The following is a 13,771-nucleotide window of genomic DNA, read 5'->3' as shown; positions in this document are numbered from 1 at the left end:
CTGACTCATTTGTTCTGCAGATGCATGGTACTAAGCACCACTTGCAAAAGGATTTTTTCCTCTACAATGCCTCCAAAGCTAGAAGTAAGACCTATATTAACATGCGAGAAATCTCTGAGCGCTTCCGGTTACCTCCCAGCGAGTATGTCGTCATCCCATCAACATACGAACCCCACCAGGAGGGAGAATTCATCCTGAGGGTCTTCTCAGAGAAAAGAAGTCTTTCAGAGTAAGTTGCAGATCTATTTATCTGGCCACAAAGGTGGAGGTGAGTTAGCTAGTCTGCTTTAGTCGTGTTCCAAATTTGCCACATCTGCTTTTAATTTTCTCAACCTCATTAGAAACTCCAAGCTGCAAACTCATGTCCCTGAGCTTCCCTCAGTCTACCAAAAGTCTGCTTTCAATTGTCTTTGGAGAAGCTTACTACTTGCAGGGTATCCTTTGTAAACATACCATTAGCCATTTATAACAATGAAAATGAACCTGTTTGGTTTTTATCGCTATATGCCTCTGGGTGAAGTTTTAGCCAGATAGATCATTGAACCAGATCTAATGAATGAAACGCAGCAGTAGGTAGTTAGTTATTTTCCATCCTGCTCTTCAACTACTTTCCCAGAGCTCAGCAAATTACAGCTAGTGTCACCCTACTTAGGCCAAACATCTTCTGTTTTACTCCCAGCTGCCAAAGTTCAGTGTTATCAAAGGCTCTTTAGAGGTGTAAACCAGGCAGCATCCCTCCTGGAAGTGGTACTTGGGATGCTCAGCTCAAACTGGGAAAAGGCTATGTCTAGAGTCCGTGTTTGTAATGCTTGGAAGCCAGCCCATGCCACTGGCTGTTTGGAAAGTTCAAGCGGCTGCTTACAAACCAGCTACAGAAACAAGCAATGTTGGGAACATTCACTTTCCTGATTTATTTTCTGCTTTCTTCTAGGGAGGTTGAAAACATGATTGAGGCAGAGCGTCCATCGGTAAGTACTGTCCTGGGCCTCTTTTGTACATGAATAGGGGCAGGGAGAGGAGGAGCATCACATCTAGGGAAACCTACAGCAGGAAACAATTTGTGGCCACAGCTCCTTTAGCATAAATGCCCACATTTTCTCATCAAGGTACTTCTATTAACACTTGCTTTATATACACTACTTTCTGATTTGGCCAGATGAACATCTTTTGCCACATTTGAAATCTGCTCCTAGCATAAAGAAGCTGGATGGTAAGCATTGCCTTTGCCTCCATCAATGGAGATTATTCATTTACCAGCGGAGACCTAGCTCTGGGCTCCAAGATATTTTGTTTATGAAATCGGTATCTCATCTAATAAAGAAAAAAGTACCTCATTTTGAAATACATCCCTTTCTGGAAAGGGATCCTAATGATACTTGGATTCAAACTAGTGTCCGTGACAAGCTCTAACTCTTCAGCCTGGGGTTTTACATGTTTTTGTAAGAATATACTAAAGCTAACAATACAATTAGTCTTGAAAAAAAATCAGAGGATATGCTCTTGCACAGAATTGAGCTCCATCAAACCTTGCTTAGAAGTGTTCCCCTTTCGTTTGCTGCCATGATTACAAAATATCTGTCCAAATCTGGTGGAGTTTAATTGCCACTTCATATAACATTGATCTGTGGGCACAGAAGTCCAATCTCCACTGCACTCACAGGTTGGGAAACAGAAGAGGAATAGTCAGAGCTAAAGGTAAAACAGAGACATTATTTGAGCAGACAAAGCCCCAGATGAGGTGGGACACTGTTTTCCTATGGTTTCTGCAATTTCTGTCCTTCAGTATGCAGTTTCTTGGTGGGTGCATTTTCCCTCATTTTTTGAGATTTGAAAACTGTATGAATATAGGAAATGGGAAATAATTGTATGAATACAGAAATGAGAAAAATAAATGTGAGAAAGGGCAAGAGAAAAAAACACAAGCTTTACCATCAGCTCTGCATAATCTGGGTAAAATCTATAATTCTGTTTAAAAATACTTTTTTTCTTTAAATTTTACCTCTTTTTGTACAGAAGAAGAAAAAGGGCAAGGTGGGTACTTGTGCAATGTGCTGAGTGCCAGCAAGGCGATGAGCATGTGCGATGCATGCAGCAGGAGCAGAGTCCCTTGGGGTCATTATGATTTCTCTGCATCTGGAAACTAATCTAGTTAATGAAGGGCACTGGAAAAGAGGCCATTTGCAGGCAGCAAAGACTTTTGTCTTCCTCCACTAAATTCTAATGAAATGGCATTAGCATCGTATACCCCCTCTCATTCAAAGGGATGGAAAAACGGTAACAGAAACTTTTCAGGTTTATAAGCTTGATCCTCTGGGTTGCTCAAACTGCCCGCCCTTCCTGCCCTTCCACAGGCACCCTGACACCCCTTCCTAGAGAAAAGCACCCCTTTTCCAGACACGTCCCCTGACAGAATCATAGAACCATAAGGGTTGGAAGGGACCTCTGGAGATCATCTAGTCCAACCCCCCTGCCAGAGCAGGGTCACCCAGAGCAGGCTGCACAGGAACGCGTCCAGGCGGGTTTTGAATGTCTCCGGAGTTGGAGACTCCACCACCTTTCTGGGCAGCCTGTTCCAGTGCTCTGCCACCCTCAAAGTAAAGAAGTTCCTCCTCATGTCTAGGTGGTTCCTATGCTCAAGTTTGTGCCCATTACCTCTTGTCCTGTCCCTGGGCACCACTGAAAAGAGGCTGGCCCCATCCTCCTGACACCCACCTTTTAAGTGGTGATAAGGTCCCCCCTCAGCCGTCTTTTTTCCAGACTGAAGAGACCCAAATCCCTCAGCCTCTCTTCATAAGAGAGGTGTTCCAGTCCCCTAATCATCTTGGTAGCTCTCTGCTGCACCCTCTCCAGCAGTTCCCTGTCCCTCTTGAAATTTGCTCACATTTGCTTTCTGTTGCCTAATGCAGCTGCTCCTCTTTCCTGAAGTTTCTGCTCACCAAAGTCCAGGATTCTCCTTCCTATTCTACACAACACATTTAGAACCTTGAAAACATAACCAGGCATTTTAATCTCAAGACAGGCTGATTGCAATTAAATACTCTAGGGTAACACATTCGCATCTTTCTTGTAGTGGCTTTCCTTGTTTTAAATAAACTAAAACAGAACAATTGCATGTGGCTGCTTACAGCTGAATGCTTCAAGAATTAATACAGAGGAAGAATATACACTTTGCATAGCTAACAAGCTCCTACACAAATACTCCTTTTCTGTGTAGGATTCAGATTCTGGTTTTGTTGCTACTGTCCATCATAGAGAGGGGCAAGTTCATCAGCTTAACTGAGACTTGAGATGTCCCCCCACCTTTTTTTTTTTTTTTTTTTCGTCCTTTTTTATTTTCATTCCTAGCTCTGGCTTCTCCAGTCATGCTCTCAGGGGTGGGAGCTGTTGCTGCATGTGCTTTCCCACAGAATGGCTGTCACCAAATATTTTCCCTTCCACTATTTCTTGTGTAATTTCCACTTCTCTTTTGCTCTCTTCCTTCTTCTTCTAGCCTATCATCTTTGTTTCCGACAGAGCAAACAGCAATAAGGAGCTGACAGCAGATGAAGATGCTGGCAAAGATGGTGAAAAAACCCATGTAGATGAGAAAAAGGTTTCTGCGGCAAGGGGGGAAACAGAGCTTGGTCTGGGCTAGCATGAAAGAGTAGCTGGGAAGAGCACAGGAATGGCACAAAGCGTCCTAAGATACTTAACAGCTTTTCATCAAATCTTAGTATAACTTGCATCTGGTTTAGGTGGATCTAATGAGCATGAGTGAACAGAGATTATTTTACAGTTATTTATTTTACAATTATTTAACACCTGTGCTGGAGGATTTAGTTGCTTGAAAACATCCCCTGGTCGTGCCCTCGTACAAGGACCCTGGCTGTGAGAGATCCCTTCCCCATGAGCAGTGCAGTTCCCTTCATTCTTGCTCAGCCCCCTGAAGCCGTACCCCCTTTACACAGGGCACACACACAAATCACACCCGAGGGGCTTCAGGAGCTCCTGGCAATGATCCCAGCCTCTCCCCATTACAAATTACACAGCCCTGTACCAGTCCCCATGGCCAGTGGAGAAACGGACGAGTAAACACAGAAGCTCCTGCACCTCTCCTTTTTTTTTTTTTTTTTTTTTTTTCTTTTTTTTCCCCTCACCTCTGGAGGTGTGGAAAACAGAGTAGCAAATCTGGAGTTTCTGCCTGCAGGTGGGTGAGGGATGTGAGACGCAACAGCCAGATCCTGCATCCAGGCTCGTGGCGTCTGAAGGCACGGCTTGAGTGTCTGCTTCCAGGGAGTGCGCTGTTCTGCTGCGTGACCGCCAGAGCAGCAGGTGGCAAAGTGGGAACCATTTAGACAAACAAAAATAAGAACTAAGCCAAGACATTCACTTTGCTTTGTTACACACAATTCCTGTAATTTAACATTGGCGGGGAGGGAAGGGAGGGGGAATATAGTTTCCTTTTCCAGTATCAGCCTCAGAGATCAGACTCGCTCTTTGCATGGGTCTGAGACGGAGGAAAACAATGAAAATGAAGCTGTCTCATGTGCTGCTTGTCTCCAGCAAGGGGCTCCCCACTCTGCAAAGAGCTCTCAAGCCTGAGTCCCTCTGGTCCACTCATAGCCTACAGGGTGGCTATGGAGCAGATATGGCTCTTCTGCTCCAAACTTCTTTGCAATGCTTTGGAAAAAAAAAAAAAAAAGAGAAGATAAGCATCTGTCAGTGAAAGTAATCATTTAGGCTCCTTCCTAGAAAAAGGAGAGCAATGGGATGAAGTTAAATAGTCAACAGTTTTGGCAAGGACCACATTTAACTAAAAAAAGGGGAAAGGACCAGGAGGATGACCCGTTCCTCCAAAGAGCTCCAGATTCAGTAAGAGGCTCCTTCACGTGAGGGTGAATGAGCCGTCCAGGCCCCTTCCCTTCCCTGCTGGGCTAATGCTGTCTCTCTCCTTTGCTTGTCTCTTTTCAGCGCCCTTCAGCAAAAGCTCGTGAAGGGAGTGAAGAGGAAAAACAGTTCAGGAATATTTTCCGACAGATCGCAGGGGATGTGAGTATGCAGCCGACCCTTGTCTCTGCCATCAAAGCAGCCTAACCACAACAGCACCTGAAAGAACTGCTTCACAAATTCAAAACGCTGAATTTTAAAATTTCCTTTGAATTTCCTTCCATCAAATTTCCTTTGAGATCTGAAGCTAAGCAAAATCAAATCAAAATCCAATTAAGTATACAGCTATCCTCATATGTACATATAAGCTATTCCCATTGCCTGTAAGGGAGCCTGATTTAAAGTGGGGCTTTTACTCCTATCACTACTACGAGATGCTATCATGCATAGCATGTATAAACAAGTTAGAAATACAATGCCCTCCAGTATATGATTAATGAGAGAAGTTAAAAGTAAAAACAGATCAAAGAACTGCATAAACCAAGAGGCTGCAAATGGGTTACAAGGATTTTCGCATTTTGCTTTTTGGGTTATTCAGTGACTTGAAATTACTGGTCATTATTGTAGTTGTAGCTTAATAAGCACTAAATGGTAACTTTAGACCTACCTCATACTGCAGCCTCAAGAAAGATTTAGACCACTGTTTATATGGCCTAGAATGCGCTCTAGCTTGAAGCATATATATGCCATACTGAAAAGTGACCAAAGACTTCATAACTTCTAGCATATACATCCATAAAGCAATCTGCTTAATACGGAATGTTGTAGTTAATTATATTTTCACCACATTTCTCACCAGGACATGGAGATCAATGCTGAAGAACTCAGGAATGTTCTCAATAATGTCGTAAAAAAACGTGAGTTTGAGCATGTTTTTCAGTAACCCTGGACAAAGAAATCCATGATATACTGTAACCCTCCACCCCTGAGCTGCACTCTAAAAATTATTTATGATTTCAAACTCACTAATTCCCTAGTTACCCTTCCATAGAGTTTTCATCTCAGACATTAGCAAGCTGAATGTTTCATAGAGATGTTCTCTACGAGTGATCAAGTATTGATCATGCAGAAATGAGCAAAAGTTCATTGGAAAGCGCTACATGGAACAATATAACATTTCAAGCAGTCTGCAAATGCCCTTTAAAAAAAATTCTAATGGCTAGGAAGGCTTTTCTCCCTGTTTAACAAACTTTATCCTACAGACCTTGGGCTTGCTTAGTTACCTGAGAGTTAGTTTAGAGTTTCCCAGAGGTTTTTATTGTATATAACAGGTCAACAAAAGTCATCTCTAATTCACAAGTAATAACATTAGAGTCTTTTCAGATTTCTCTACTATTCATTTCTTACTGGACAAAGTAGGTTTGGCTTCTACTCTGAGTAGAGTTACACCTAAGAGGAGGAAGTGCTTGCTGACTTGCATGACCTGTTTTCACCTGGGATCATTTATTTCAGATAAGGACCTAAAGACAGAAGGATTTGAACTGGAATCCTGCCGCAGCATGATTGCTTTAATGGATGTATCCTTTTCTGGTGAAAGAGGAGTGCTTGATACCACACTATTCCACTTGGGTTGTACTTCCCACCACTACACACACACAATTTAGTATGCCAGGGAAGCAGAACAGGACATTATAGTCTGTAGTCAGATAACACAGCATTTCTGGTTTGGCACATCTTAACTCCAGTCATCCCAACGTTAGCGTAGTTGGTAGATGAAAATATCTCAAAACAGAAAACTACAGAATAAGTCAGTCAGTATGATACCCTTCCTTAGGTATCAGCAACCGGCCAGCTCATGTACTCAAGCGTGATTATTTATTTTTAAACCAATGCAACATAACTACAGTTCTTGCCAACAAAATTACTATATTTCTCTCTTAAGCTTATATGTATCATACATTCCACTGAGTGCTTAGCATGCAACGCATACAGAAATTGTCTTAGAACAAGTATAACAAAACACAGAGCAAGATGCCGTACGGGGTTACCTCTGATACAACATCAGTCAGTTGTCCTTTTTGGCATAACCCATGATTTTGAGAGAGCACAAGCACACTCAAACATAACCAGAACAAAATTGTAACTACAACCCAGAGCCATAATAGTTGGAGCCTAAACACATTTTTGTAAGTGGCTTTAGTCAACATTTTGCTTAGTTCTCAATTCATTTTAAGCAAGGCAGAAAGAGCTTCATTCTAGGATAAAGCTCAGTTGTCTTAAAAATGTTGAGTAAGCTTCACATTTGGAGGTATTTGGAAAGAGCCCCCTAAAACATCCTGCTCACATGCTTTATAATAGCTGCAGGAATGAGCCTCTCTCCTGTACCAGATGTTTGCTTCTACACACCGTAAAAATAGTACCTCACACTCCTGAAAGAAAATACTCCAAAATGGTCACAAACACTTTACTGCACAGCTCAGCCAGCTCTTAATGCTGAGGAGATCCTCAGTTTCACATTCATCCCTTCACCACTAGCTGCACACTTAATGAATTTTCTCTTAAAAATATTGTGGTTTTTTTACCTGAATGTTTGCATCACAGACAGATGGCTCAGGGAAGATAAACTTCGATGAGTTTCGACACCTCTGGGACAAGATTAAAAGCTGGCAGGTATTGCTGGTATTCACAGCGCTGTTCTTCACAGCTTTTGTGGCACAAAAGCTTGTGTAGGAAAACCAGACCTCTCTACATACGCTACAACAAAAAGCTAAAATATTGCAAATTAGCTTCTAAAAGGAAAAGGAATGTCTCTCCTTGTCCTACTCACAGCCTAAGCAAATAGCCTGAATCTCTGAAGCTCCAGCACTCATGGTAAGAATCTCCCCCATGAGAATAGCACAGAGGCATACAAATTGGAGGAGGAGGGTAATGGGAACTAGATTAAGGGCTCACAAATAGCTTAATTAGGGCAATCAAGAGAGAGGATTAACAGCATAAACTCAAGTCAAACAAGGAGAGTCTCTAGGGGAGAGCTTTTTGCTGGATCTAAATTATTTTACTGTGTGACTGAGAGGAGCTCTGTAGGAACAATACAGACTGCCCAGCAGCAGCAATGTAAGGCAAACGGCAAAGCCTCCAAGAGCCTGAGGTACACATCCCATACCCACTCAATGGGTACATCCAACAGAAGTACAAGCTTTTATTTCTGTTGTGTATTTATTTTTTTTGTTTTTCCAGAAAATTTTCAAGCGCTATGACACAGATCATTCGGGAACCATTAACAGCTACGAGATGCGCAATGCAGTCAATGATGCAGGTACTTCTCCCAGTGTTCAATGCCCAACAGACAAAGAAACCTTATTCTCATTGATCTATCACAGGTGAAATCAGGAATGCAGTGCAGCCTTTTAAAGAGACCCTACAGAAATTAAAAAATCCTTTTTTCCCCAACAGAGCTTCTCAAATAACCGAAGGGCAAGTCTTGTATCTCTTGCCAATCAAACAGATCTCTTCAGCTCTTTAAACTTTCCAATGAATGAGGCTCTGCTGTCTTAAGGATCTCGTACTCGGGGTCCCACTCTTCACGGGGACCAGGGAGCCCTGAAGATATTTGATTTCATTTAAGCTGTGGATTCTTTATGCTTGTGTAAGTAACAATCAATGAACAGCAGAAAACCTGCAACCCAAGTGTACGGGCACTGAAACCGAGGCAGAGCAGGTTAATGTCCAAGTTTGCATCAGAGGCAATTGCATGGACATTTCTAGAGTCCCACAGGTGTTTCGTAGTGGCACTAAGCCACTGTGGGCTCAGTCTCCTCTTCTACCTGCACAGCAAGAAGAAAGTATTTTTGCAAAAGCTGCGGTTAATGAAACTTGTCCTGCAAAGAGAGGCTTTTAACTTTTCTTGCTTCTCATCTCAAGCACCTTCTTTCCCTGGACAGCAGGCCTCCCCCAGCAAGTGTCTTTATCAGCTGCTGCTTCTCTAAGGGAGATTTTCTGATTCTTTAATTCTGATTCTGATTCTTTAATCAGAAAATCTGCAGCATCACTGTAAAGCTCAATGTGATGATTTCAGTGACATTTTGTCTTCAGTAGTATTTTGGCACATCAGTTACCAGTTCATCAAGGAACAGAGAGAGATGGCTATCTTGTACAATAGAAAACCTCAGTGATTTGATCCTTTGTTAAGGACAAACCTACACCTGGATTTGGACTCCTGCTACAGTAGAAATATGGGTCATTGGGAAGCTGTCAATGTAAAAAAAAAAAAAAAAAAAAAAAAAAGAAATATCTCCTGCCCTGACTTTAGAACTAAGAACACATGTTGCAATAAAAATGTCTCAGTCTTACAGCATGTAGGCTGTACCTGACCTTGCATTTAGCCAAGAACCACCAGCACCCAAACCACAACAGACCCTTTGCGAAGCTGCAGCAGTCAGGGCCACAGGTTGGCAACGCCACGCCGAGGAATTACCTCATCTATTTTTTGACCGTTTTGTAATTGTGTTTTCACAGCAACTTCCTCTTATGCTTCTGTAACCCTGTTTTTGTTGCTCTGCTCTCACCAGGCTCAGCTAAGCTGCAAAATCTTTGGTGTAGGCCTCTCTTCTTCATACTGAGAGCATGTGGTAACTTATGTGCTATCAGCCCTCCCAAATCGTAATTTCAAAACGTTAATCGTGTTTTAAGAAAGCAGCCGGACAGAGGGAAGCTCTTTATAGCTTTACTTCCTTACGTTCAGCAGCCGCAGCTTCCTCAGCTGGGCCCGGGAAGCGCTTATGGCCAAACCTCTCCTGGAGGCCTGACCAGCCCCAGCGCTTCCCCCCAGCCGCAGCCCAGCTGTGCCCCGTTTCTGGTCCTCTGCAGGGTTCCGGCTGAACAACCAGCTCTACGACATCATCACCATGCGCTACGCCGACAAGAACATGAACATCGACTTTGACAGCTTCATCTGCTGCTTCGTGCGCCTGGACGCCATGTTCAGTGAGTGGCTGCCCCGGTTTTACTGCGCTGCGTCCCCGCCTTGCCCCCGAAACACACTGTTGTACCTAAAACACTACAGACTGCATATAGTTTTAATAATTTATGCGCTTAGGGAATCTAAAATATGACAGCCATCCTATACAAACACAAAAGAAAATAAACCATTGCGTTTCTCTTTGTATTATAGAATAGCATCATAGAATCATCTAGGTTGGGCGGGACCTTTAAGATCATTGAGTCCAACCATCAACCTAACACTGATAGAATCCCCAAACCAACACTAAACCATGTCCCTTAAGCACTACGTCTATCCCTCTTTCAAATACTTCCAAGGATGGTGATTCCACCACTTCCCTGGGCAGCCTGATCCAATGCTTGATAACCCTTTCTGTGAAGAAATTTTTCCTAATATCCATCCTAAACCTCCCCGGCGCAACTTGAGGCTGTTTCCTCTTGTCCTATCGCCTGTTACTTGGGAACAGAGACCGACCCCCACCTCACTACAACCTCCTTTCAGGTAGTTGTAGAGAGCGACAAGGTCTCCCCTCAGCCTGTTTTTCTCCAGGCTAAACAGCCCCAGCTCCCTCAGTCGTTCCTCATGAGACTTGTTCTCCAGACCCCTCACCAGCTTTGTTGCCCTTCTCTGGACCCGCTCCAGAACTTCAATGTCTTTTTTGTGGTGAGGGGCCCAAAACTGGACACAGTATTTGAGGTGGGGCCTCACCAGTGCCGAGTACAGGGGACGATCACTTCCCTAGTCCTACTCACCACACTGTTCCTGATACAGGCCAGGATGTTGTTGGCCTTCTTGGCCACCTGGGCACACTGCTGGCTCATATTCAGCCGGCAGTCGACCAACACCCCCAGGTCCTTTTCTGCCGGGCTGCTTTCGAGCCACTCCGCCCCAATCCTGTAGCGCTGCATGGGGTTGTTGTGACACAAGTGCAGGACCCAGAACCTGGCCTTGTTGAACCTCATACCATTGGCCTCGGCCCATCAATCCAGCCAGATAAGGAAAAGCATAGCAGATATTCTTGCTGACCGCCTAAGTAAATATCTGCAGAAGTTTGCACAATACAGCAGCAGCACAATTTGGTTTGCCATTTGGGATCTTCTTTACACACACAGTAATTTAATCTACTCTATATGCTTTTGTTTCCTTGCTTTAGGAGCATTCCACGCCTTTGATAAAGATGGAGATGGCATCATTAAGCTCAATGTTCTGGAGGTAAACTGGTTTATGCCAGTATTTCTAACACAAAGTCACAATATTAAATTTTATTTGTATTATTCATTGCACACGTTCTCAAGGGAGCCTGTAAGAGTTGGTCTGAAATTGTCATCCAAGTGGTAAGAGTCCACAAAACCTCCTAAAAATCTTGCTACGTATTTTACACAGAAAATACCTGTACCCATGATCTGCCAGCAACAGCCTCTCTGTAAGACACCAGTTGGTGCTGATAGGCACAGCTGCGGACTCTTCAGACCATCTTTAAAGTGCTTCAAAAAATCTTTTTGTTTTTTCTTATGAGGCAATTTAAATCAAACATACTTTGGTTTAAAGGCATCAACTGATAATGGGGTTTAACATAGTTCTTTACCTTTTTATAAATCTTATTAAGAAGACTTAGAAAGTTTCAACTTAAAAGCATGTCTCCTGCTAGGGAGACCACAAAAAAAAACCCCTTCTCTTGCTGCAAGGGAAGGAGGAATAGGAGCAAGAAGCCTCAGACAAAGTTCCCCATTGGCAGTAGGCTTCATACTAAGTATCAGCAAGCAGCTGCCTTCCAGCTGCAGACAGTGGTGTCTCAATACAATTTCTTGGAGGACGCCAACGTCTTTCATCATTTAATTCTAACTCTTCTTCCAGTGGCTGCAGCTCACAATGTACGCATAACACCGGAGCCAGTGCCCACCTTCATCAAGAAAATGCTCAAGACATCTGTTTTGAGTAACTAGCTCCATTCATCCCCAAGTGCAAACAAGAGCACTTCCTAATTAAATGCTTCACCTGCTGAGATAAACAGCGAATGGGATGAATCCCTTGGAAAAAGACAACCGTACTTCAGTAGGCAGATTAGTGAGCATATTCTGTAACTACTTTTATAACTTCCTGACATTTTCCTTCAGGCAACAAGGATTAATTTATTGATGACTGAATTAAGCTTTTTATGTGTGGTGAAGACATGGAGCATACATCGTTATTTTGCTTATGCTGACGACTGGAAAAGTATTCCCTCAAGTCAGGCAAAACCGTAACTGTACTTGAACTGTGAAAGTCAGAGGTGTTTACTACCACCTTGTAATTACCCATTAGCTCTTTGTCCTGCTTTTGATACTATCATTTCAGCCTCTTCGTAATGTTGACTGAATATTTCACATGAGATTGTGCTATGTTATGTTAATATTATGCATCCCAGTCAGTTACGTTGTTATAGATGTGGCTGTGCAAGTTGGTTCTCGGCTATGCTAGAAACGTGGAAGTATGGCAAAACAGACTGCAATACCCAGGCACAGCTTGGTCTAGGACCCCCCTAGTATCTTAGTTACATATTGGACATTTTAAATGTTTCTGCATTCTCTGTAACATTGAGAAAGTCGTTTGCCCTTCGAGACAGAAAACCTCTGTATATACATAGAAATATACATCTCTACACACATACTTCACCCCACCCGCCCCGATCCTATTTCCTGACAGTATTCTGTATTTCTTTATTGTACGAAGTGACTTGCAGCAGAATCGGACACTATGTTAGCATGACCACTTTGGGAAGATTATTAAAATGTGTAGGTACAATTAGTTCAATTGAACCAAAAATAAAATCAACTGGGTTTTGGCCTAATATTTAGGGATGTTTTTTGTTTTTATTTTGAAAGAACAGAGGAGGATGAAACACTGAGAATGCTTCTGTCATTCTGAATATACAGCCGCTTTTGGAGTTTATGGCAAGCACGCAATCAGCTTAGTATCTCAAACACTTGCCGGTTTGCTCCTTGAACGCTTTAAAAATAAAAACGCATTTGAGTGTGGGAGCTCCATCATTACCAGCTTTAAGGATGACAGCTTTTCAGAACTGGTGAATTGCTGATCAATATAAAAATGGAAGGAAAAACAAAATGTGGAAGAGGGGGTGTGAAGAGACCAGACTTCATCAGGAGAACCTTCTACTTAGTTCTGCACTGGTGAGAAGTAACAAAGCAATCCACTACTGTAAAGCAAAATTGTAAAAACAAATCCTAGCATCCACTGAAAGGTATTCTGATAAGTGGCACATTTAACTGAAAGGTCACTATGAAACAGAAAACCTTTGACTATACAGTTCTCAATGTTGTCCGGCATTATAACTTACTCTGAAGGAGTAAGAAAATACTAGAGTTTATGTAAGGAAGATTTATTCTCCTTTAAATTCAACTTCTGTTTTAACCCAAATCAAGCTTTTGAGATGACTGGAACAGTAGGAACCCTGCATTCCAGCCATGTGTTCTCTCCACTAAGCGATTATTTTCCATAGAAAAATATGGCAGAGATGCTCTTGGTTTGGGTGTTCAGAGAAAAACAAAATCTATCAGTCAAAAGATCAAAATCGGGATTTTTGATTGGCAACTCAAAACTGGTCCTTAAGGTTCTGGTGAGGTCTAGAGACCTTCCCTTTGCAACAGGCCATGCAGAAAGGAAGTCAATACATCATCTTGGTGGCACCAGCTGGGTGGACAGTTTCTATTTTCCCTGCCGAATGACTAGGTCTGAGATTCCTGCACATTGGGAGCAAAAACTTGCCCTGCCAGTGCTGGAGCTTCAAAGCGGCCTGTCTGGTTTTATCCAGCCCTCTTAAAGGAAAAAAATCCGGAACAAGGTGAAGTTCTACTGAATCCTGTGAAAGAATCATTCCATTCAAAACAAAGAATGAGACTGACAAACCAC

At 42.7% G+C, this 13,771-nt stretch overlaps 1 protein-coding gene across 3 annotated transcripts in view; it reads left to right on the top strand.

Moving 5' to 3' along the window:
• Positions 1 to 12,694, top strand: part of CAPN3 (calpain 3) — a 32,484-nt gene extending 19,790 nt beyond the window's left edge. For 2 of the 3 annotated variants that reach the window (XM_063331565.1, XM_063331562.1), the window contains 12 exons: positions 21 to 229; positions 932 to 968; positions 2,014 to 2,031; positions 3,491 to 3,592; positions 4,951 to 5,028; positions 5,726 to 5,783; positions 6,379 to 6,443; positions 7,468 to 7,536; positions 8,104 to 8,182; positions 9,733 to 9,849; positions 11,019 to 11,077; positions 11,720 to 12,694. In XM_063331565.1, coding sequence (XP_063187635.1) covers positions 21 to 229; positions 932 to 968; positions 2,014 to 2,031; positions 3,491 to 3,592; positions 4,951 to 5,028; positions 5,726 to 5,783; positions 6,379 to 6,443; positions 7,468 to 7,536; positions 8,104 to 8,182; positions 9,733 to 9,849; positions 11,019 to 11,077; positions 11,720 to 11,746 — 918 coding nt within the window. In that variant the 3' untranslated portion in view covers positions 11,747 to 12,694. The remainder of the gene's footprint in view (positions 1 to 20; positions 230 to 931; positions 969 to 2,013; positions 2,032 to 3,490; positions 3,593 to 4,950; positions 5,029 to 5,725; positions 5,784 to 6,378; positions 6,444 to 7,467; positions 7,537 to 8,103; positions 8,183 to 9,732; positions 9,850 to 11,018; positions 11,078 to 11,719) is intronic. The other variant, XM_063331564.1, reaches the window with a different exon arrangement.
• The last annotated feature ends 1,077 nt before the right edge of the window (positions 12,695 to 13,771 follow it).

The sequence above is a fragment of the Chroicocephalus ridibundus genome, chromosome 4, assembly GCF_963924245.1.
Source record: "Chroicocephalus ridibundus chromosome 4, bChrRid1.1, whole genome shotgun sequence".
Classification (NCBI taxonomy): Eukaryota; Metazoa; Chordata; class Aves; order Charadriiformes; family Laridae; genus Chroicocephalus; species Chroicocephalus ridibundus.
This window is presented reverse-complemented; position numbering and strand designations above follow the sequence as displayed.